The sequence below is a fragment of the Botryllus schlosseri genome, chromosome 15 (genome assembly GCF_051294905.1).
Source record: "Botryllus schlosseri isolate E-star chromosome 15, Bs_hap1, whole genome shotgun sequence".
In the NCBI taxonomy this organism is placed as follows: domain Eukaryota; kingdom Metazoa; phylum Chordata; class Ascidiacea; order Stolidobranchia; family Styelidae; genus Botryllus; species Botryllus schlosseri.
Window position 1 is genome coordinate 10,913,163 of NC_137250.1, and position 21,389 is coordinate 10,934,551.

The 21,389-nt window shown below is 40.7% G+C and overlaps 4 protein-coding genes across 4 annotated transcripts in view; 2 read left to right on the plus strand and 2 right to left on the minus strand.

The window, feature by feature from the left end:
* LOC145457714 (D-amino-acid oxidase-like) overlaps positions 1-21,389 on the minus strand; it is a 73,126-nt gene that overhangs the window by 50,070 nt on the left and 1,667 nt on the right. The window lies entirely within an intron of this gene.
* Positions 1-21,389, minus strand: part of LOC145457681 (WD repeat-containing protein 3-like) — a 108,294-nt gene that overhangs the window by 31,205 nt on the left and 55,700 nt on the right. The window lies entirely within an intron of this gene.
* LOC145457718 (UDP-N-acetylglucosamine transporter-like) lies at positions 1,908-7,391 on the plus strand. The gene has a single exon (XM_080335994.1). The coding sequence runs from the start codon at positions 5,543-5,545 to the stop codon at positions 6,479-6,481; it is 939 nt and encodes a 312-aa protein (XP_080192120.1). The 5' UTR covers positions 1,908-5,542; the 3' UTR covers positions 6,482-7,391.
* On the plus strand, positions 7,353-19,309 carry LOC145457691 (ubiquitin carboxyl-terminal hydrolase 10-like). The gene is made up of 14 exons (XM_080335960.1): positions 7,353-7,493; positions 7,683-7,748; positions 8,180-8,201; positions 8,272-8,979; positions 9,691-9,782; positions 10,080-10,198; positions 10,257-10,398; positions 10,452-10,595; positions 11,475-11,593; positions 12,226-12,433; positions 15,918-16,062; positions 16,129-16,191; positions 16,658-16,779; positions 17,883-19,309. The coding sequence occupies exons 1-14, from the start codon at positions 7,476-7,478 to the stop codon at positions 17,952-17,954; spliced, it is 2,040 nt and encodes a 679-aa protein (XP_080192086.1). The 5' UTR covers positions 7,353-7,475; the 3' UTR covers positions 17,955-19,309.

The following is a 21,389-nucleotide window of genomic DNA, read 5'->3' on the forward strand; positions in this document are numbered from 1 at the left end:
TGTATACTCGTAGCAATAACGGGGACACGGGTGTGTTCCTGGGCTCGGGACCTCGTTTCTTTTGCGACTGCCACCTGCTCAAATGACACTGACAATATACGGCGGGGCTGACCACACCACAAGTCTATGCGGTTATTATATATTTAATACGACACAAGAAACTCATAACATCTATGCCCACGGACACATGGAGATATAACGGAACCCACACGGTCTATAAAAAATCCTATACGTATACGATACTTGCACAGAATGCACACTGAACAGCAATCGGCAACGAAACTCCACGCTAACCCCACCCACACATACCCATCAGCCTAAACATAGCCCAGCAGCAGCCTTGCCCTCTACAAGCGAGTACGATCTATCAACGGAGCAACATCACTCCCTAGGTGCTCGCGTAGCACCGTTAGCGAATAGGCCGTGCCCCAGCCAACTATCTGCGCAGAGATTCCGACCGATACATCCAGCTCATGCCTGAAAATACCTATACAGGGTTGGTGCGATGACCTACTACTTCACGCCCTAACTGCCTAATACCGCCACTACTTCTTGCCGCTGCTCCCAACTACTAATACTTCGCGCTACCAAACATAGATACTATAGGCTACTCACCCGCATCCATCTCCAGCGACGCTCTCAGCCAACTGCCCAACTCCCCACTAAACCATCTCAACACGTGGTCTGCAGCCATACCACGCACAACATTATTTCTAAACGTCAAATACATAACATTCTGGAAACCTTGGGTTTCCACAGAGTCAATACAAAAATTGACTCGAGCCATTTTTCGTATTGTAGAAAATGGTTCGAGTCAGTAAAAAAGCGACTCGATTCATTACAACCTTGATCCCATGGACTGCAGTTAACCTCAATGTTTATGGTTATCTCGGCAAAAGAGCTGATCTTTATATTTAGTCACCAAAATCATACCGCAATAGGCCTAGGGAAGCATGGAGAAGGTCAAGCGTGAATGTCCAAGTCCATCGCAGCGCCAGACATGACACACTTACGCTTCGATTTGAAATACGTTGCGCAACACTGGTTCCTTTGTTTTTGTTCAGGTATAATCGAACTGAAACCGAACAAACTCACAATATTCATGACGTTTTCGTATCTTGAAAATGAAAGAATTATAGCAGCGGGAAGCGATTTTGAACTCATATATATTCTCGAATTACAAATTCCACTCATCAGCAGTACCTCAGCAGCAGGTACACGATAATTATGTACTCTTTTAGGAGGATTTGTCTTCTCTTTTTAATAAAAGTATATGTCCTCCAAGAAATTATTTTTTCGCATGTGGTCCTCTCTTTTTGCTTTGAGTTTTAGGCGATTACACTGCGAAGACAACCCGACACTGAAACATGAAAACCTTCATTTCTTTCTGGATCTGCTGCCGCGAAGGTTGACTAAAAAAGGCCAACGCGTCCCAAACTATCCGCATTAACCAATTTTCAGGCATTGGTGCGAAGGTTGACAAAAAATAAGGTCAACTCACCTCGAATTACAATTATATGTATAAATTATCCGTTTTTATGTCTATAACTAGATATCATGCTCACATCATATATATCATTGGCCCACATGCATGAGCTGCGCGCTCACGCAAGCGAAATAAATAGAGAGCGGTGAAGATAGGCCTACTGGTACTGGCCTAGGACAAGACTTTGCCTTTGTAGCTGAAAAGCGGAAAGAAGATTCCTGTTATCAACTAGGGAATGCGAACTTCGATGCGTCTACCTTAGCCTATATGAGGCTTTATATAGGGTATGGTTCTTCCAATGAGGTCTGGTATCATTCATGAAATATTGTCATGATCTTTTTACAAAGCTATGATTCCAGGTCAAAGGGCAAATATTTTAATATAGCGCCCATCAGCGACGACATTTGGCATCGGGTGATTCTTATTTGGAGTTGCTGATGTCATGCTTCTCCCTTGCGCTGTCAGCAAGATATGCGGTTCGGCGTGGCACCGGCGTTTATTTCGATTAGATTTGAGGCGTTATAGATATGTAAATGAATATTTATGCAGTATTGCTGCGTAGAAAGGGTTCCCACAAGTACGGCAAATTTGCTAAATCGAGTTCAGCCGGTTGCGTTGTTTCATCTTATAGTTAACTTGATCTTGGAATACTACGGTATAGTGAATTTGCAATAGCTTTTGTATAGATTTACAACGATGCATGACCTTGAAGGCTTTCAGTAACCTGCATATATCGTTCAGTCATAGACATATATTATATGATGTTTTCACAATGTACGATACAAAGCTGCTTGTGCAAAATATTTGCTTTGTCTGAAAATTGAACCTAGTCTAGATAGAACCTATACCTGGTGACCCGTGCGCGAAATTCCATAAAACTGATCTTTGATCAAAAGCTGCTGTCAAACTCATTCCAAAAGTACAATTTATTAGCATTAAATTATTATTAATTATAATACTGAATATATTATAATATAAATATTGATTGAATCGGCTTATGAAATCGCAGATATCATTGTGTATATAATAAGATATGAGAGACATACCTAAAATCGCACATGTCATGAATAGGTCATACTCGTATCGATTGTCGTGCATCGTTTCTAACATGTCTGGATCCATTTGTGTGCAGATATCAAGTCGTGCGATGTCTGACCACGTATGGAACCACCACCACCATCCGTGGTATGCAATCTAATGGACATCATCAACTATTGCACGCGGTCACGAAGCATGAACTGATAAATTGAGTAAAATAACTGGTCTGACCGACCACAAATGCAATAAGTTGACTCCGGGTCAAATCCCATGGTTATCACAAATGCGAATTGTCTCGTGCGTTAGTTCACATTGTCCTGTACTTATGGTATGGCCAGGTTGGCTTGTGTGCATTGGAAATGCACCAACTCGGCCTCTAAACATTGCAAACGAATCGCAGTACCTTACTGATCTCGTGACAACTAGATGTGCCTAACAAGAGAGTATGGACGCCATCTGTTTTGTGAAATCTGATATTGTTACTTCTTAGATATTCCCTTTATCACTTTTAACCGCAATAAACATGTGATACCGTGTCATTGTTGAAAAGTAGGCCCCCTAAACATGGCCTAGATTTCACACGAAATACAAGCTGTCAAACAAAACAAAATATCGCAAATTGTAGTTCCAGACCACAGAATTTCCATTTGACAAGAGAAATTGCGCTCCAACATGCGAGACACCATACAACTCCATACCTCAAAATTGTGGTGTCCCTTTTTTGATCCAATGCAGGTTTCAGTAAGCAATAATACATGTTGCTAAAATTTGAAGAAGTATGTGCAAATCGTGAAATTTCGTTTTGAAATTTCAAATCTCATCTTTTTCAAAAGTTCTGTAAAACTCAAGCCTTCGTATAGATAGGCCAAACAATAATTAGCAAGATATAGATCTGGATATTGGCTTTTCAAAAAAACTGAGTGTGTAATCCACGACATGTATTTCGCACAAAATTTTGACTTCTGAGGAAGCGATGTAACGAAATTTTACGATGGAGAAAAACGCCATTGAACATTTTCGCAGTGGAAGAATATGCTAACGTTATGCCCCATAAAATTGAAATCAATTTTGTTTTGGTGAGATAAGGGCATGACGTAAAAACAGAGGTACCATGTTTTTATTTCCAACCAAAAAAAAAGTTTTGATAATTTTTCAAATTTTACAGCTGCTAGTACCCTTAATTGCAGAAACGGTACCGAGGCCATAGATAGTGAGAGAGAGAGATCAGATTTATTTTCGCCTGCACCATCGAGATGCTTTGACGATGGAGATGCGATACGACCTTCAAGTAAGGTCATCTAGTCTGCACCGCCGTATTTTTCTCCTCCATGCTATCCGTTGATGCTGAGCGCCAAGCTGGATAGCAGCGGATACCAGTTTTCGAGTCTTTGGTCTGACCCGGCCGGGAATTGAACCCACGACCTACCGATTGATAAGCTGGACGCATAACCATTACACTATCTCGCTCGGCTGTGCACAGATATTAGGTCCGAACCATGTCTGACACCACTAAATGTGCAGATATCAGCTCACTACTCCGTAGCATATATTCTCTTGTCGTCATAGGGGATAAGTGATCCGCTTAATTGATTGCGGTATTGTAATGAGCTTGGTCAGAATTTTCGTTGCATCCAAACATTCTTGAAAATGAGTTACCATCAAACTGGTTCATATTTTACATTTCTGGTGAATGACAAATGAAGTCCCGATTTTCGCGCATGAAATGTGCAGCTCCCTCATTTACGTGTTATGTATTGACGAAGCTCACGACCTCACGTAAATAGCTACGTAAATAGCTTCTCTGGGTAGCAATTTAGGGAATGCGGAATCCTTCGGGCAACAGAAATTCGATCTTCGAGTTTCAAACTGTGTTGGGTTACCAACTGTGTTATCAACTGTTACACTGCCATAACATCATTGATAAGAATTTCTTGATGACATCATTGCTGCATAATAGTCCATCTGTGAGCAGTACACAGTTAATGTCGTGCTGGTAGTCATATAACATTCTTGGTCCAGTCCTATACTATCATATATAGACTATAGAGGTAGAATCTGAGGTGTTACTTTGATAGGTATTCTTTTAGGCTGTGAACCTGTACAGGTAAAATATCAGCGGTGTAGACCGCGTAGCCAGAATGAAAACTTGAGGCCAGACAATTTTTTTTTATTATCCTGTATGGGACATGTTTTGGATCTGATACATGCACACTATTTGAAGCCGTAGACCTCATATCTTCTCAATGATTGTATTCACACATTCACTGGAGCTAATAACATCTGCTTACCAAATGAGCTCAGAAATGCTTCAGACAGGATATCTTAGCCTTACAAACGTTACAACCGATATGTGATCTGATAGATGATGTTGATATGACATTGATGTCTGTTGTTTTATAATGGTATCAGCACCCATTATCTGTTATATCTTGTTATATGCCAAGCTGGAGCCTGTTGTCGTGGTTAGCATGATTACGTTAATGCGACGAAGTTCAATATGTATATTTTGAATTTTTCTCGTCGCATTTATGGACATTTTCGTCTTGGTGAGAGTTAGCCAAAAAGTTTGTAGTCGGATGTATGTGGCAATATCAATGGCCCACCTCACCCATGATTAGGTTACTATGTAATATGAATGCATATGCTACAAGGGCTGCACTGTAATCTTATGTTTGTCCAATGTCCATACTTACCATGTACACTATACTGTACGTACAGTGCACACATTGTACTACTTGCTCTCTAAAGGGATGGATTATTTCTCAAACTTCAATGTGTACCCTGACTCAATCAGTCTAATAATCATGATGTTGAAATGCTTGTAGCCGGTTAAACCCAAAATTTCTCTTTAAGTTCTAATTCTGAAAATTTTTCCGATCGGAATAGGAACTATTTCCTATCATATGGAGACCCCTTTTATGTTGAATTTTTACACTCGAAATTTCTGTGATTATTCTCCATTTTCACATTCGATCTATTCTATTGCAGGAATGTACTTAAGGCACCTTGTTAATTAATATGAATATAAAAAAATTGGTTGTACTATCTTTATTAGTTATTCAGACAACAACCTTGGTGCTAACCCTCCGATATTCCCGATCGAAGCCGGTTGAAGGCGCTCGGTTTTTGAACAGCACTGTGGTTCTGGTTGCTGAATTTGTCAAGCTGATATGTTGTCTTTTGGTCATACTGAAGACAAATGAATTCAACACGGCGTCTGCTCTCGGCGAGATCAGACGAGAGGTTATTCATAAACCTATTGAGACTTTGAAAATCGCAATTCCATCCGGATCATATGCAATACAAAACAACCTACTTTTCATTGCCCTGTCCTACCTGGACGCGCCGACCTATCAGGTGACATATCAGTTAAAGATCTTGAGCAGTGCAATATTTTCAGTGGTTCTACTGCGCAGAAAGTTGAATTTCTTGAAATGGGTCTCTTTAATTTTGCTGATGGCCGGTGTCGCTCTGGTTCAAATTCGTCCGGACGATTACGAAGAAAAAGACCCCACGTTGCGGTGGTACGGACTAGGTGCTATTCTGATGTCGTGTGTGAGCAGCGGATTTGCGGGAGTCTACTTTGAAAAGTTGCTGAAGCGCTCCAATCAGTCGCTGTGGATTAGAAATATCCAAATGGCGTTGTTCGGAACCGTGTTCAGTGGCATGGCTTGCTACTATTCGGATATGGACATCATTTCTCGGGATGGGTTCTTTCAAGGTTATGACGGTCTGACGTGGTTTATTGTGTTATTACATGCAGTTGGCGGTTTGCTAGTTTCGTGTGTAATCAAATTTGCCGATAACATCACAAAGGGTTTTGCTGCCTCTTTGTCAATAGTGATATCTAGTGCAGTTTCGTATTTTATTTTTAATGAATTAAATCCTAGCCATTATTTCGTGATCGGTACTGCCACTGTTTTGTTATCAACAATTCTCTATAGTCGTCCTGGTTAGCCTATTTATCATTATGAATTGTGGCAAAAGCAGAATTGAGTATAATTTGTCTCGCTTTGGGGAGGCAGCGCCTGCGATTGTCTGCTGGAATGGTCTGTGCCACATTGAGATTCATAGTATCTTTTCAATTACCTAGTCTAGTCAAGAATTTTTTGAAGAGGATATCTTGAATACCGTGCTACTGATTTTATCTTCTGACTGCCCTGTTTTAACAAGCCACCATCTACAGCTCAGTAGTAGTCTACCTAATTACTATGGCACTAGCGTGACTGCTAAGATGTATATGTATATTGTTGATGTTGAGGAATATATGTAAGGATTGATTGGTAATATTGTTGCCAACATATCAAAATAGATCACTGTCATACATAGTATCATCAAGTGAAATTCGTAAAGAACACGAGGTCATTAAATTCAGTCCCAAAATGGACGAAATAGCACCCTCCTTGTGGGAACCACTGCTCTCGGGTGTCTGATTGTGGGAAAATAATGTCTTGCTATAAATGTCATAGACAACACATATATGTGCAGTGTGCACTTACATAATTAGATTGTGTGTATTGGTTTCAGTACTAGCGCAATTGCTTAAACAGATGAACAAGACTCACAGTTGCACATGAGTTCCAATTGGCTGTTCCCAAACGATCGTGATTTGCCAATGATAGCAAACACCTGGCGCTGGTGAATATTTTGGTGTAAATTAATTCTTTGTCCTCTTTACAATATGTATAATTTTGAAGGAAATAAATCTTCGTATACCGTACGTATTTTGTGCACTTTTATCAGCGCTGGTGGTCAGTCCACATTGAGTGCTTTATATGTTCCCTGCTTCTAAACACGCAACTGTTTTACATTTCTTGAGTTTTTGTGCTCAGACTTGGCGACAACTGTGATGTATTTGTTTTACAGATTGATTAAAAAACAACTCAGCAAAATGTCATGATTAGCATTCAAAATTTAGCCTTTTGACAAGGAACTGTATCAAGAGCATCCGATGGCTGCAGTACCGGAGGTAAGCATGACGATGCAATTTGGAATTCAACTCGAGCAGGAATTATCATTTACTTGATTTAGCCAACATTTTTCTGAAGTTGTATCTAGCAAAATTGAATCAGCTCCCTCGAGTTGAGAATGCCGCTCTTGGCTCTGAGTTACTACTATTGAAGGGGACAAGCATGACTTTATATGTTTTCTTTTTCAGCTGTGTTTTGGAGATTTTTCAAAAGAAGAATTTGACAATTATCTGACTGGTCAATCATGCGTGGAGGTGTGTTAAGTTGTCATTTTTGTTTCCAGTTTCGATTGAATTATATGAAAAACTTGAATATTCGGGCAACCGTAAGGGACGTCTGCAACGTTCCTGGTATCGCATGATTAACTTTGAAAAGCGGCAATGACTTTGTTGCCTTTTCCCTAACATTGTTGACATATATAAATAACTTCGACAGCATGTTAACCAGCAGAATGAGGCTCGTCAAACAAGCATGCGCCAGTGTCTGTAACTCTATATAAGCTTAGTAGCTACTCTCATATAAGGCAGCTACATTTCAATTTACCAACCCTGGAAATCATGTAGGCCTATGTGTTTTATTGTCTCTGTCATCCACAAGTAATGATATCCAACAAGTATTCTGCTATAATATTGCACTTTTATTATATATTGGAACATTCTAATGATGCCCCTATTGTATTTTACAGCTACCACCGCTGTATGGAGAAGGTTTGTGTGTGTGTTTGATGGCGAGAGCAGGCATATGATCCATAATTATCGTTACTTTTTATTCCATCAGGCGATGACTACGATTTTCTCAACGGGGACTCGTCCGAGACTACCCTGTGTTTCTTCAACGGGCCTATCCTGAGAGACGACAACGGAAATCTAATCATCGACCAATTGACTGAAAGCAGGATAAAACAATTGGATATAATCCAACCGTCGAAGACGATTTCAGATGACAACTTGCGTGTGCCCAATGGTACAGCCACATCGGAAGAACTGAGTCAACAACCACACAACGGGCAAGTTAACGGCCTTGCCTCAGAAGAGCGCGAGTCTGAAGTGTCCGACATACCTCAAACTGTCCTGGTCAATGGTCATTCATCGGATAGCGAAGATATATCTCAAAGTAAAAAGGAAGAGGACATAGTCAATGACGCTTCAGAACAGCAAATATCCGTGGCTAACGAGGTGCCGATGATTACCAAAAGCGCGGATGCGAATAAAACAGAGAATGCCATCGGTAGCCCGCCGGTCAAGGGAAAATCGTGGGCTTCCCTGTTCAGCGGGAGCGCGCCAAATCAAGCTAGTAAACTGCCTAAGACGATAGCCACAATTAAATCTGAAAAAACTGTCATGCAGTCGCACGCCGTGAATTACAAGGATAGTTCTCAGAACAGAAAGAAAGCCGGCATCGCGGTGAACGGATCCACCTTGAACTCTCCTCACTCTACTCAGCTCGTCGATGTAGCGAACGATCAATTCTCCAAGCAAATTGCAGGTAGCGTAGCAAATAGCCATGTCGTACGCTACTGTTTTCTATCCAAACTCTGCGTTTGGGATTATTTTTTCAACGAGATTTTTATTACTTAATTTTCAATTTGAGTATAAATGCCTGCAAGGGTTTTGATCATTAGAAATACAGTAAGAATACATGTTATCAATAATGTGCGAGTGTGTACTGAAACAAAATGGTATTGTGGAGTAAGCTATTCTATTTGTAGTGAATATATTGACTTTTTACTCTGTTTTGGTAGGCTACTGCTTCATTTGTCGATCAGTGGTGTGTGATGTCTGGTGTGTTATTTGTTTGAAATGTGCAACACCAAGTTTTGTTAACAATGCAATATAGTAGAGTAGTAAACGGCAGTAAATGTGGGTTACTGAATAATACGGTATTAACAATGATTACTGTTTAGTGGAAATTGATTTTGTTATTAGATCTTAGCTTTAGATTCAAGGCCTTATGCTCTCCATAAGTTTGAAGCCTGAGAAAATGGAATGGTATTGGCAGGTTATACGATTTCTTTTCGGGTACTATATTGATTTTGTAATAGGTAGAGCATGTATTCCGAGTAGCAGTGTGGTGATGAAGTGTTACCCGATTCCATCCTGATCAATATGCAGAGCTATTTCAGTGCTACTACTACTACCGGTTTCCTTGGCATGGCGATGTCACTTTCGTGCGCGTTTTTCATGTGCAAATTTTCAGATCAAATTTCGAAGAACGAGATCGTTTACAAGTCGCCCGGACTCATGCCGAGAGGTTTTATCAACTCCAGCAACTGGTGCTATATCAATGCCGTATCCTTTTATCAAGTATTAAATATTTTGCCCAAGGTAGTAATGTGCGTAGTCATTGGGACAAGGTGCGGATTTTGTCCTGTACGCCTGATGTGTGATGAAAGCGTATTTTCGTGGATTGGGAATTTCGTGTGGGAAATTTCTATTGCTTGTCAATCCTGGCGTACCAACATTGATTGTGTATTGATTTAATCGAATCTCACGATATTGGTGATGCGAATTGTAAGTTTTATCACTATTCTTTTTGTACCTCGGTGGGAGTGTCTTTGTAATTTCCTTAGCTTCGCTTGATGTTAGACACTTCAAGCTTTGCTGACTTCTTCACCTTTTTGTCATTTGATGCGATCGCTGCCTTCGAGGCAACCCATAGGCGACAAAAATGTTACGACTACGTCCACACCGATTTTGGACAGTTTGTAAGTTGGTTTTTATGATTTGTGATATTTCTTAGCGCTCATCGTTCATTTTTCCCAGCGTCCGCCTCGTGAAGGAACTGAAACCGTTACCAAAAAAAGGCTTTCAGCGAGCCGGAAAAGAGCAGTTTCAAGGCACGTCGTACGAGCCGGATTATATCTACAAAATGTTATCGACAATCAAGTCGAATTTTTCCGAGAAGGTTGGTTTGTGTGGATTTTCGCGAGTGACAACTCATCAAATTTCCCTCGGCAGGGACGGCAAGAAGACGCCGAAGAGTTCCTTTCTTGCGTTCTCAACGGCCTGCACGAGGAGATGCTCAAAGTGAGCGAATTCCATTTTGGGCCCGGGTCAGACGAAGCTTCTCCGAGAGGCTCGCATTCTGAACTTGGTTATGAGGTAGATGGAAGAAATTTTTAAGTTCATGAAATTTTTGTCTTTATCTATTGATTCGGAGCTGAATCATACAATCCGCATATATACGGCCAGATATCTTCCGATTATATTCTCAATTACAAAATGCTGATGAAGGCTGGACCAACAATCAGGGATAAAACGCCATATTTTGAACTGATTTAGAAGTAGCTGACTATCACTATCAACTTATCCTTCGTCACAGTTCTGCCATATTTATTGTCGTACAAAACTGTTTGAAAGTAGTCTGCAACTCTTATGACCAGCATAGTCACCGGACGTTAATTTTCCTCAGGCATGCGGTTCGATGACGTCACAAAGGGGCAACGTCATAATTCGGCAAAATTGATAAATAGACTATGTTAATGCCAAATCATTAATATTAGATACTCATGCAAGCATTTAATATCAATAATTACCCAGCAGCTTGTGTATGGGGACAAAATTATCATAATATCGGGCAGATGCGTACCCAGCCGAGAAAAGTGGGGGTTAAAAACAAGGTTTGAAAACTTTGCAAATTTACCAAAGTAGCATCAATTTATCAGTTTCACATTACTATTATTACAAGGATCAGATAAGCTTCGTCCTGTTGACGAACTTACACGCATTAGCTGCTGCATTTAAACGGGTAAAAGTTAAATTTCCGATTTTATGTTCTCTGAGTCCCGCACTTCTGTTGTAATTGCATTCTGAGTTGATTTGATTTTTGAAATTTCAGCGGTCGGCAAAATTATTTCGAAAAATTTTACCGGTCCACGAACTGCAAAATTTTTGAACCGCTGATCTGCATGATACTGTATGCCGTTTTGGCAAACTGTGCTGCGGCTTCGTGAAATATGTATTAATGTTTGGCTACTTCAGATACCCGTGCACGAAGACGAGCATGGAGACGACTCTAGCGAGGAGTGGGACCAGTGGGAGGAGGTCACCGCTACAAGGAAGAACAGAAGTTCAGTAACGCGTAGAGCGGATATCACAAAGTGGGTCGTCTTTCATCCGCGTTTTATGCCGCAATATTGTCTCTCTCCCACTATCGATGGTGGCTTGTCCCAGATCGGTGTCTTTAACCTTTACAAACCCACGGAACGACTGTCCGAGATAATTGAAAATTGCCAACAAAATTTTTACCATGGTATATGTCGATTACCTTCGACAGCTATCTTTGTCTTGTCGAGTCGCGGAGTTGATGTGTCTGCGGGTATTTCATTTGTGCAGATGGGACAATGTTTACTTTGAGCGATATAGAGCAATAGCTGGTCTTCGTACTAATGGATTTATAGGCGATATCAGAAAGTTAATAAACGGGGTTGGGAACCGCCTTAGGAACGGTAGTTGGCAGTCTCTGATTTACATGTGATTGTACTAAAATCTTGTTTGATCGGTGCCTAGGTTGGTACGGTTTTTTGTCCTGTCAGATCATGTTTGGTATGTATTAGAACGAATGTTTGCATTGCTAGTTTAATATTTGATTTGGTCCTCCATTGCCCAATTTTATTCGACGTTCTTCTCTGATATTTTTTCTTTCTATCATAATGCAGAGATACGCTGTCGATAACCTGTAACGATGCGTTGTCCTCACATAGTTCTAATGCTCCGATTCTTATTCCTGCAGGACTCCAGTTTCCGACGTGTTTCGGGGGGAGCTTCGTTCGGACCTGTTCCAGGAAGGCCTGAGAGCCACGGCCACACTGGAACCGTTTTTCACACTGCCTCTCGACATCAACGATCAAAAGCCGCGATGGTCCGTGAACGAGGCCCTGGAGCATCTGACGCGGATGGAAACCGTCCAGGACTTTACGAACGCCAAGACTAAGACGAAGGTGGGTTCGAGTTTTTTGTTTGAAAATTTGCTGGCCTGCCGTCTTCAAATTTCGTTAGTTGACTCCTTGCACAGATAGAACCAACTAATCGGCAAGCTAGCGTCGTAATCATTGAAGCGTAGCAGATCAGCCAATCAACAGCGGTAATTTTGTTCTAGGTCTGCAGCCCACTCATTAGCAACTACTTTAAAACAATTTACAGAATGCCACATTAGGACACATCAATTTTGAAATTTTTCAAATTTTGGACAGCCTTTTGTGTTTCGTTAGGATGCCATAAGATTTGTCATTATTTGGAAGGGTACTGTCTTGTAAAAATAACACTACAATTGGTTACGAGGCCATGACTGCGACTTAGACCAGTAGAGGCAAAAGTGGTGTGTGGTGTGTTGGTTCCCCAAATAGGACATCATTAGAATCGAGCTTACGGTTAAAAACCTTGATATTGGATGCTAGTTGTCGTATGTTGTGAATATATAATGTTCGATGCCAGAGTCTGACTGCATCCGAGTTTGCAGCGGTGGTCAAAGCACGGGAATGTAATAATTGATCATTAGGGTGGAGTGAAAAATGGAAAATTTTGAATTTCAAAACGGACACTTGATATGTGGTGCCAAATTGAAAAAAAATAATTTCTATAATAATTTTGGGCTCGTGCACCCTCTAGTGGTCATGCAATTGCACCGAACGAGCCAAAAATAGCAAATTTTGCTATATATTGATTACCGCTTATGCCAGAAAGCTGGATTTGGGCTTAAAAGATGCGGAAGCAACAAGTTTCTATCTCACTTCCACAGGACTTTGTCTTAAAAATGAACAGAAAAAAAGTTACAAGCAAATAATTGATTTTTAGGCTGTTTTTAGGTAAAATTACGCACTGAAACAGGCGCTATTATGCCACAAGCTTGTAGTGATTGATCTTATGACTGACAACTCTATATTAAAAGCACATAAATTGCAAATCCATATTGAAAACACAAAAACATCAATTCTATATTGAAAAAAGATATATTTCGAATATGGTTTCACTACCAGAGTATTAGTATGCACAAACGTTAAAATCTTGTTTCGTAATAAAGGATTTCATCTGCTTTCGAGATTTCAGTTTTTTGTGTGATGAGGCCATCTCTACGTTCAAATCCCGACACATGGGCAATCGGCATATGCTTCGGTCACCACTTTAACGTCTCTTTCCACTGCCTGGTCGTGCCAAGGATGATTGATCCTTAATGGTGATGACCTTAGATTTTCCAGCTCGAGATCTGAAAAGTTTTTGATTACTGGTGGCTGTTCCATATCTTTTAGATTCAAGTTGACAATTTAGTGGTGTGATTTGGCCTTGATGTATATAATTGGGATTTTATACAATCTGATTATAGTGTCAACGTTGTTTTTAGGTTTCGGTTCATTAACATATCCTCCTTCTCAGTCGTCAATTGGAATCTGATATTCTATTTGGTCTGCTCATAGTTGTAGTCTTGCAAGTCTTCTGAGGCCTTCATCATCATCACCGAGCATTCCCAGATGGGCAAAACATGCATTTTGTTGTAGCAAAGATAGTGCAAGGTTACGAATTGTGTATTAGAAAGCTTTTGTAACATGGGAAACTATGTTGCAGAAGTTTTTAGCACCATCAACAATGGAATTGTGCCTTTTTATTTCAAACCATGACGGAAAATGAACATCAATGCAGAATTGAGCAAGATAGTTAAAATTGCTTGATGGATGACTCTGTCGGACATAGCAACTCAATATTCGGCATGTTCTATGTGGGACTGAATCACCCATAATTGTGCCTTTGTATTTCAAACCATGACAGAAAATAAACCTCCATGCAAAATTGAGTAAGATAGTTCAGATTACCTGATGAATGACTTTGTCCCTCATAGAACATGCCAAATTTTGACGTTCTATACATAGCATACATGTGCGACAGAGTCATCCATCAAGCAATCTGAACTATCTTGCTTAATTCTGCATGGAGTTTTATTTTCCGTCATGGTTTGAAATAAAAAGTCACAATTGTTGATGGTGCTAAAACTTGTGCAACATAGTTTCCCCATATTACAAAGCTTTCTGATACACGAATTCGCAACCTTGCACTACCTTTGCTACAACGAAAAGCATATTTTGCACATCCGGATAATGTTTTTTGAGAATGCTCGGTGATGATGATGAAGGCTTAAGAAGACTTGCAAGATTACAACTATGAGCAGATCAAACAAAATACCAGATTCCAATTAGCGACATTGAAGGAGGATATGTTAATGAAATGAAACCTAAAAACAACGTTGACACTAGAATCAGAATGTTTAAAATCCCAATTATATACATCAAGGCCAAATCATACCACTAAATTGTCAACTTGAGTCTAAAAGATATGGAACAGCCACCAGCAATCAAAAACTCGCCATATCTCGAGATGGAGAATCTAAGGTCATCTCCTCAAACATCCCTGGCACAACCAGGCAGTGGAAAGAGACGTTAAAGTGGTGACCTAATCATCTGTCCATGTGTCGGGATTTAACCGTAGAGATGGCTTAATCAGCGAAAAACTGAAGTCTTAAAAACAGATGAAATCCTTTATTACGAAACAAGATTTTAACGTTTGTGCATACTAATACTCTGGTAGTGAAACCATATTCGAAATCTATCTTTTTTCAATATAGAATTGATGTGTTTGTGTTTTCAATATGGATTTGCAATTTATGTGCTTTTAATATAGAGTTGTCAGTCGTAAGATCAATCACTACAGGCTTTTGGCCTCGTACCTTGCTTCAGTGCGTAATTTTACCGAAAAATGGTCTAAAGAACAAAAATTTGCTCGTAACTTTTTTTCTGTTCATTTTTAAGACGAAGTTCTGTGGAAGTGAGATAGAAACTTGTTGCTTCCGCATCTTTTGAGCCCAAAATCAGCTTTCTAGCGGAAGCGGTCATCAATATATAGCAAAATTAGCTATTTTTGGCTCGTTCGGTGCAATTGCACGACCACTAGAGGGTGCACGAGCCCAAAATTATTACAGAAATTTTTTTTTTCAATTTGGCACCACATATCAAGTGTCCGTTTTGAAATTCAAAATTTTCCATTTTTCACTCCACCCTATTGATCATATTCAAGAGTTGGTTGAAGTAACGCTGTAAATTAGGGAAGGATTTTCAAGACATGTCACAATTACTGGGGAGTGAGCAAGTGGATTTTTAAACGGGGGGGCCGCTTATGTTTATCGGGCGGTGACAATTTTCAAAATTGACAACAGTGTGTTCTCTATCAATGCATACTGAACAGTGGCCAGAAATAGACGCAATTTTCTATAAATTTCTATAATCTATTGTGGATTCCGGACGAATTTCACTGATAAAATCGGTATTCTACCCAAACGATATAATTTGTGCTTGTCATGATCGTAAATCTTGAAGTAGGCAAACGCCGAAAATCGGAGGTCCTCCGCACCTCTACTTGTTCGTAAAGATTGTATGTGTCCAGGGTGAAGCCACAAGGAGGATAACCATTGAAACCCTGCCGCCCGTTCTGATCATGCACCTGAAACGTTTCATCTACGACAAGGAGGGCGGCTCGATGAAAATCGACAAAGAAGTGCAATATCACACCGATCTCGTCGTCGGTAAAGGTACGGGATTCGGCCTGCGGTAACTTATTTTACGACCGAAAGCTGAGAATTTCTCTCGACTTCCAGAACTGCTCTCAAAGTCCAGCAAGAAGCTGCCGCAGGAGAAGCGCTCGTACAAACTGTTCGCAGGTATCTATGTGTTTCATGTCGATGAACGTCCAGAGGTGGTCAAAGTGCTCATCATTGGTATTCCAGAAGTAACACTGCAAAATCTTCTGAATTAGAATTAAAAGCACTGATTTCCAAGACGCATCCAAACTACTTCCAGTGAAATAGTTTCAATAGACAGATTAGGTCGCATTCTTTTAGCAGTTGATTGAAAGAACCTACTTACGAAATCACAAACGCGAAATGACATCCTACAAAAATATATCGAGTTGCTGTGATACAGGGGATATTTCATCCGGTTGTTATGGCACGTTGGTAAACGCGATGGTAACATGTCCTAAAACTACTCTCTGCTTAACGAGATCCATAGTGTTGAGTAGAAGTGGAAGTTGTGCGAGAAGGCAAAACCTATTTGAGTGCTCCGAAAGAGTAGAAGTGCTTACTTACTGACGAGCGGTGCGTGTGTCACCATGCTTTCTTTTCACAGTCGTGTATCACCACGGGAAGGCGATGAACGGGGGCCACTACACCACTGACGTTTATCACGACGGGTTGAACTGTTGGTTGAGGATCGACGATCAAGCCATAAAAATGAGCAAAGTTCACGAGGTGAGTGGGATGTTCGGTTGAAGCGCAGTGTCGTCACCGGGACTGATTTGGCGCCGTGTGGTGACTCCCCGTAAACTTGTGACACCTGCACCTTGACAGTAATGACAGACTGTACTGTGCAGCGGTGTTGATTGAATTTACCATGCTTTACTCCATACGTCGATGTGCTTCTGTGTAAGATGCTGTCAATCTACTCAGAACCTGTTATGTCTGTCGCGTTATTATTATTACTAATAGGCAGGGTTGTAACCAAGTCACATGGCTCCGAGTCACAAGTCAATCACACTTTTATAGTTTTGACTCGAGTCAAGTCGAGTCATTTACAATTCACCACCGAGTCAAGTCCGAGTCCAAGTCATCGAGCAGAGGGTCGAGTCCGAGTCATGGTATTGTGACTCGAGTCCAAGTCATTGTGTTAACTGCTCAGTTTCCAGTTAAAGTCTTGTTAAAACCACTTTTTATAACTCAGTTTGGTGATATCGAATGGTTCGAATTTATAATATGCTAATTTTCCTCACATTCAGCAGTTTCTGGTCACATTTTCAAGTACCAGTACCAATAGACGAAATCCCGATAGTGTGATTACCTTACTATTCTTCGAAATTACAATGAAATGTCGGACTTGGCTGTCTGAGTCTCGAGTCACATGACTTGGTTCGAGTCATGCGCGATGACTCGAGTCCAAGTCAGGTCAATCCACAGATTGACTCGAGTCGAGTCATTAGAAAATCGTGACCCGAGTCTGACTCGAGTCGAGTCATGACTTGAGTCATTACAACCCTGCTAATAGGTGAATCTACCTACTTTGAAAAAAGTTGTGCTCGTAGAAAAAAAATATGATTTGTGAAAGTGTGCCCATATAATAGACTTGATAATCTCTGAGACTGCAACCGAACATTAATTCGATATTGAAGTAGTTGGCGTCAGTATTTTAGCAACCTCCGCTTCCGGCCAGCATATGTTTTCCCAACTCTGACTGCAAAGGGTTTTACGAAATTTCTGTAACTCCGACTCCATCAAGAGAAATTTTGAGCCCTGAATTTTGCTTCTCTAGTGTATTCCGGTCAATTATAATGAACATGACACGACGTTCCTCAATTCAGGTCGTCCGTCACGATCCGCAACGGACCGCGTATCTCCTCTATTACAAGAGAACCGACTTGATGGCAGTGTGAACAGCGTTGGATAACTATGCACTATCCCTTGCATATGAGGGATGCCAAATGCGATTTTTAAAGGATGGGGTTTCGAGAACAGACGGGATTTTGTAAGAATCGCGGTCTACGATTTTTGCGACAACTAGCCGCGTGAGGTTTCCGTATCGATTTTGGGTCATATGCACCCTACGCCTTTAGATGACTGTATCGTGCAGCGATTTTAATTGAACTGCGGAGAATGTGTCATTTTCACCGTTTGTATATAGATCGATCGTGTTGCAATGACGCCGAAAGGGCATAATATATCATATGAGTTATCGTGGTTTGAACCTGATACTCAATATTCCTTGCCTTTGTCAGCATTGAGATGTCAAAATTATCATGTCTGTTATTAATTGTGTCGCGCTATTATCAAAATCGATGGTAAACGTCCATGACTTATCAGTTGCAAAGTTTCGACGTCACTTGACCAGTTGCGTAGCGTCCGATGAATGCAATTCTCGTACCGTAACTCGCTAAATTTTCCTCAACTCCGAACCAGACCTCAACAGCCTATTACTTGTGTGTCACCCACTTCTACCTTAACTGCTTCACATATATTCACTGCGCTGCATTGTCGGTACTTTCTGTTTAGGAACAAACAGTCACATCTAGTATGATGGCTGGAGCTTTTGTTACATTGATGTATCTTGTATTACGTTAGGAAAGACGTTCAGCTGATTTTTTTATGGGACACGGCTGCATGCGAGTTGTAGCATTCGGCCTGATTATATTATTTTATCATCACAATGTGAACTTGTGGTATTCGATTTTTTTTTGTATTATTCACCGCTTAGATGTTGTTGCCCACTATTATGATGTTGCTGATTTAAAATATCGTATAATTTCTCTAATTTCTAAAACCAGTCAGACAGACAGTGTTGCTTCTGTGGTTGCTATTGAAAATGTGACATGGATGGCACCTGGTATGATGAGACTAATTTGTGTGATTTTCTTATGAATATGCCGCATATTTTGTGTTGGATTTGATATATTACGTTGCCAAACATGTGATGCCAAATAACACTGCAAGGCATAGGTACTAGATGCAAACTGATTAACACTTATCAGGATTTGCATAACTGTTGTTGTCGGCGCCGATGGAAGTAACTTGTGTATCCCAAGTTTGGTCCGGCCTGTTGTCTAGCAAAACAGGTGCTATTGTTTTTCTCTTGCGGACAACACATTGGTTCTCTCTATTGAGTTGCAGTTAATTGTACTTTGAAAGTATGCGCTGATAAAATATTAGTCGCATTATCTCTCCGTTGAGAAACTCACATAGTGATGTTTCTGGAGAAGGGGTGAATGGGAATAATAATCTGCGTTCTGACTGACGATGGTTTGTTGATTTCTTGCCGAGGGATCGGTATGGCAGAGTGAAGACCGATTTGATTGACAGTTAATGTATTTCCTAAGACTAGTTTTCTTGTAGGTAATGTAGATGTCTGAGTAGCAAGGTCGTCTTGGTGGAGGGGGTCAGTACGAAGTGCTACTTTGCCAAAATTCTTGTGTGTTTGAGAGACAGGACTACTACGACAACAGTTTGCGAAGCCACATTACATCCTTTTCAAAATAGAATCTGGATGGATTCGAATGCCTTACATGTCGGAGATTGCCGATTCAACATGACTGGGGAAGGGGGATGGGGCGTACATAATCTCACGGCTCACTGAAATTAGTCTGCGTCCCACTTTCCATTTGGCTAAAGGCAATTTGATGGTTATTTTTGACCGGCTTGCGAAAATATAAATTATATTCTGCCCGTGGTCCAGGAACGCCACAGAATCAGCCTCGAATATTGCATTGTAACGGAGTTTGGTATTATGACGCAACCATGCCCTCCGAGCAACACAAAAGCAAGTGCACACGAGAGAGAATCGGTTGCACAACAATGGCCAATACGCTTGCGGTTTGCGCTGCTTCTCACCTGCTCCCAGACGGCATGGTTGCATCACAATACCAAACACCGTTACAATGCAACGTTCGAGGCTAATTTTGGGAGTTCTAGGACCACGAGCAGACTAAAATTAGATTTTCGCAATCAGTACCGCGGTAGCTCTCGGTTGATACCCGTTTTATCAAATTTCGCGCTCGGCAAGCCGGTCGGAAATTACCGTCAAATTATAGATAACTAACCTAGGTTAGTTATGTATAGTCAAATTGCCTTTAGCCAAATCGAAAGCGTGACTATACTCTATCGTGTGACGTTGATGAATTTCACTGAGCCGTGAGATTTGCTTGTGTCCACGCCGTATAGGCAGGCCGTGTTATTTTTGGCATATGCCAAAACTGCCAAAAATAACTTATTTTTGGCATTTTTCGATTTTTATTTTTGGCAGTTTTGGCATCGTCCTCTAAATAGATAGTTTCAGCCTCGAATTAGTCACAAAAACGCTTTATTTGGGCTAGTTTGTCAAAAGACACCACAAAATGTGCAGCATCCACGTATAATCAGTGGCAACAAACGATAAGAAGAAGAAAAAACCTAACGATATCATAGGTTAATAATATCAAACGAAACCACAAAATGTGCAGTATCCATCGGAATCGGTGCCAATAAGCAAAAAAAAAAAAAAAGCCTAACAAAAACGCTCAACAGCTGATTGTTACAGCTGTTGAATAGACTTAAATCGTTTGCACTGTAACAGTGCATCCAAACTCAGGTCAGCTAAGTTTCTCCTAAATTCATTTTCGCCCTGCGAATCTGGGAAATATCGGCTTCAACAGTAGCCGCTGAGGGAAAGAATGTCGCCAGTCATCCACAAAAGGTTTTCAGAGCTTCAAAATCTTTGGAGGGCCGAACCGGCTTCCATGCATCATGAAAAGAAATCACTTCGCCAGTGCCATCGATCTCATCGCGGAAAGAATTTTCTTCCCGATCCTTTTCCAGGAGTTTCCTGTGTTGTGTCTCAGCTCATTCTATTTAGTAGCCCGACTATCATTTCTCCTTCAGTTTACCGATATATTTTCGGAGGACTATTGTCACTTCAGGTGGCTTTAATACTACCAACTCGCATGGAAGAGTCCTGGGAAGGTTAGCTTGTTTAAGAACATTGACGCAACAAGACTGTCTGGCAAAACGAGACTATAATGCAGCTCAGAAATAGCCAGACAGTTTGTTGGGTCACAATGTTAAACTCGATCACAATGCAAAAATCGTGGTTGATTTTGGGGGTTCCATTTCCATGAGCAGAATATAATTTATATTTTAATAATTAGCACTGCGACAGCTTCTCATTGATACCAGTGGCGGCTCGTCCTATAGGGCAACTGGGGCATTGCCCCACCTAAAATTCTGTTCAATAACAATTCTTTACCATTTACAGACGCACAGCAATCTATATATATACCGAGATCACAGCGAAAATCGCATTCTTCTTGTCCATTCGCTTGTAAATGCCCATATATAGCGAA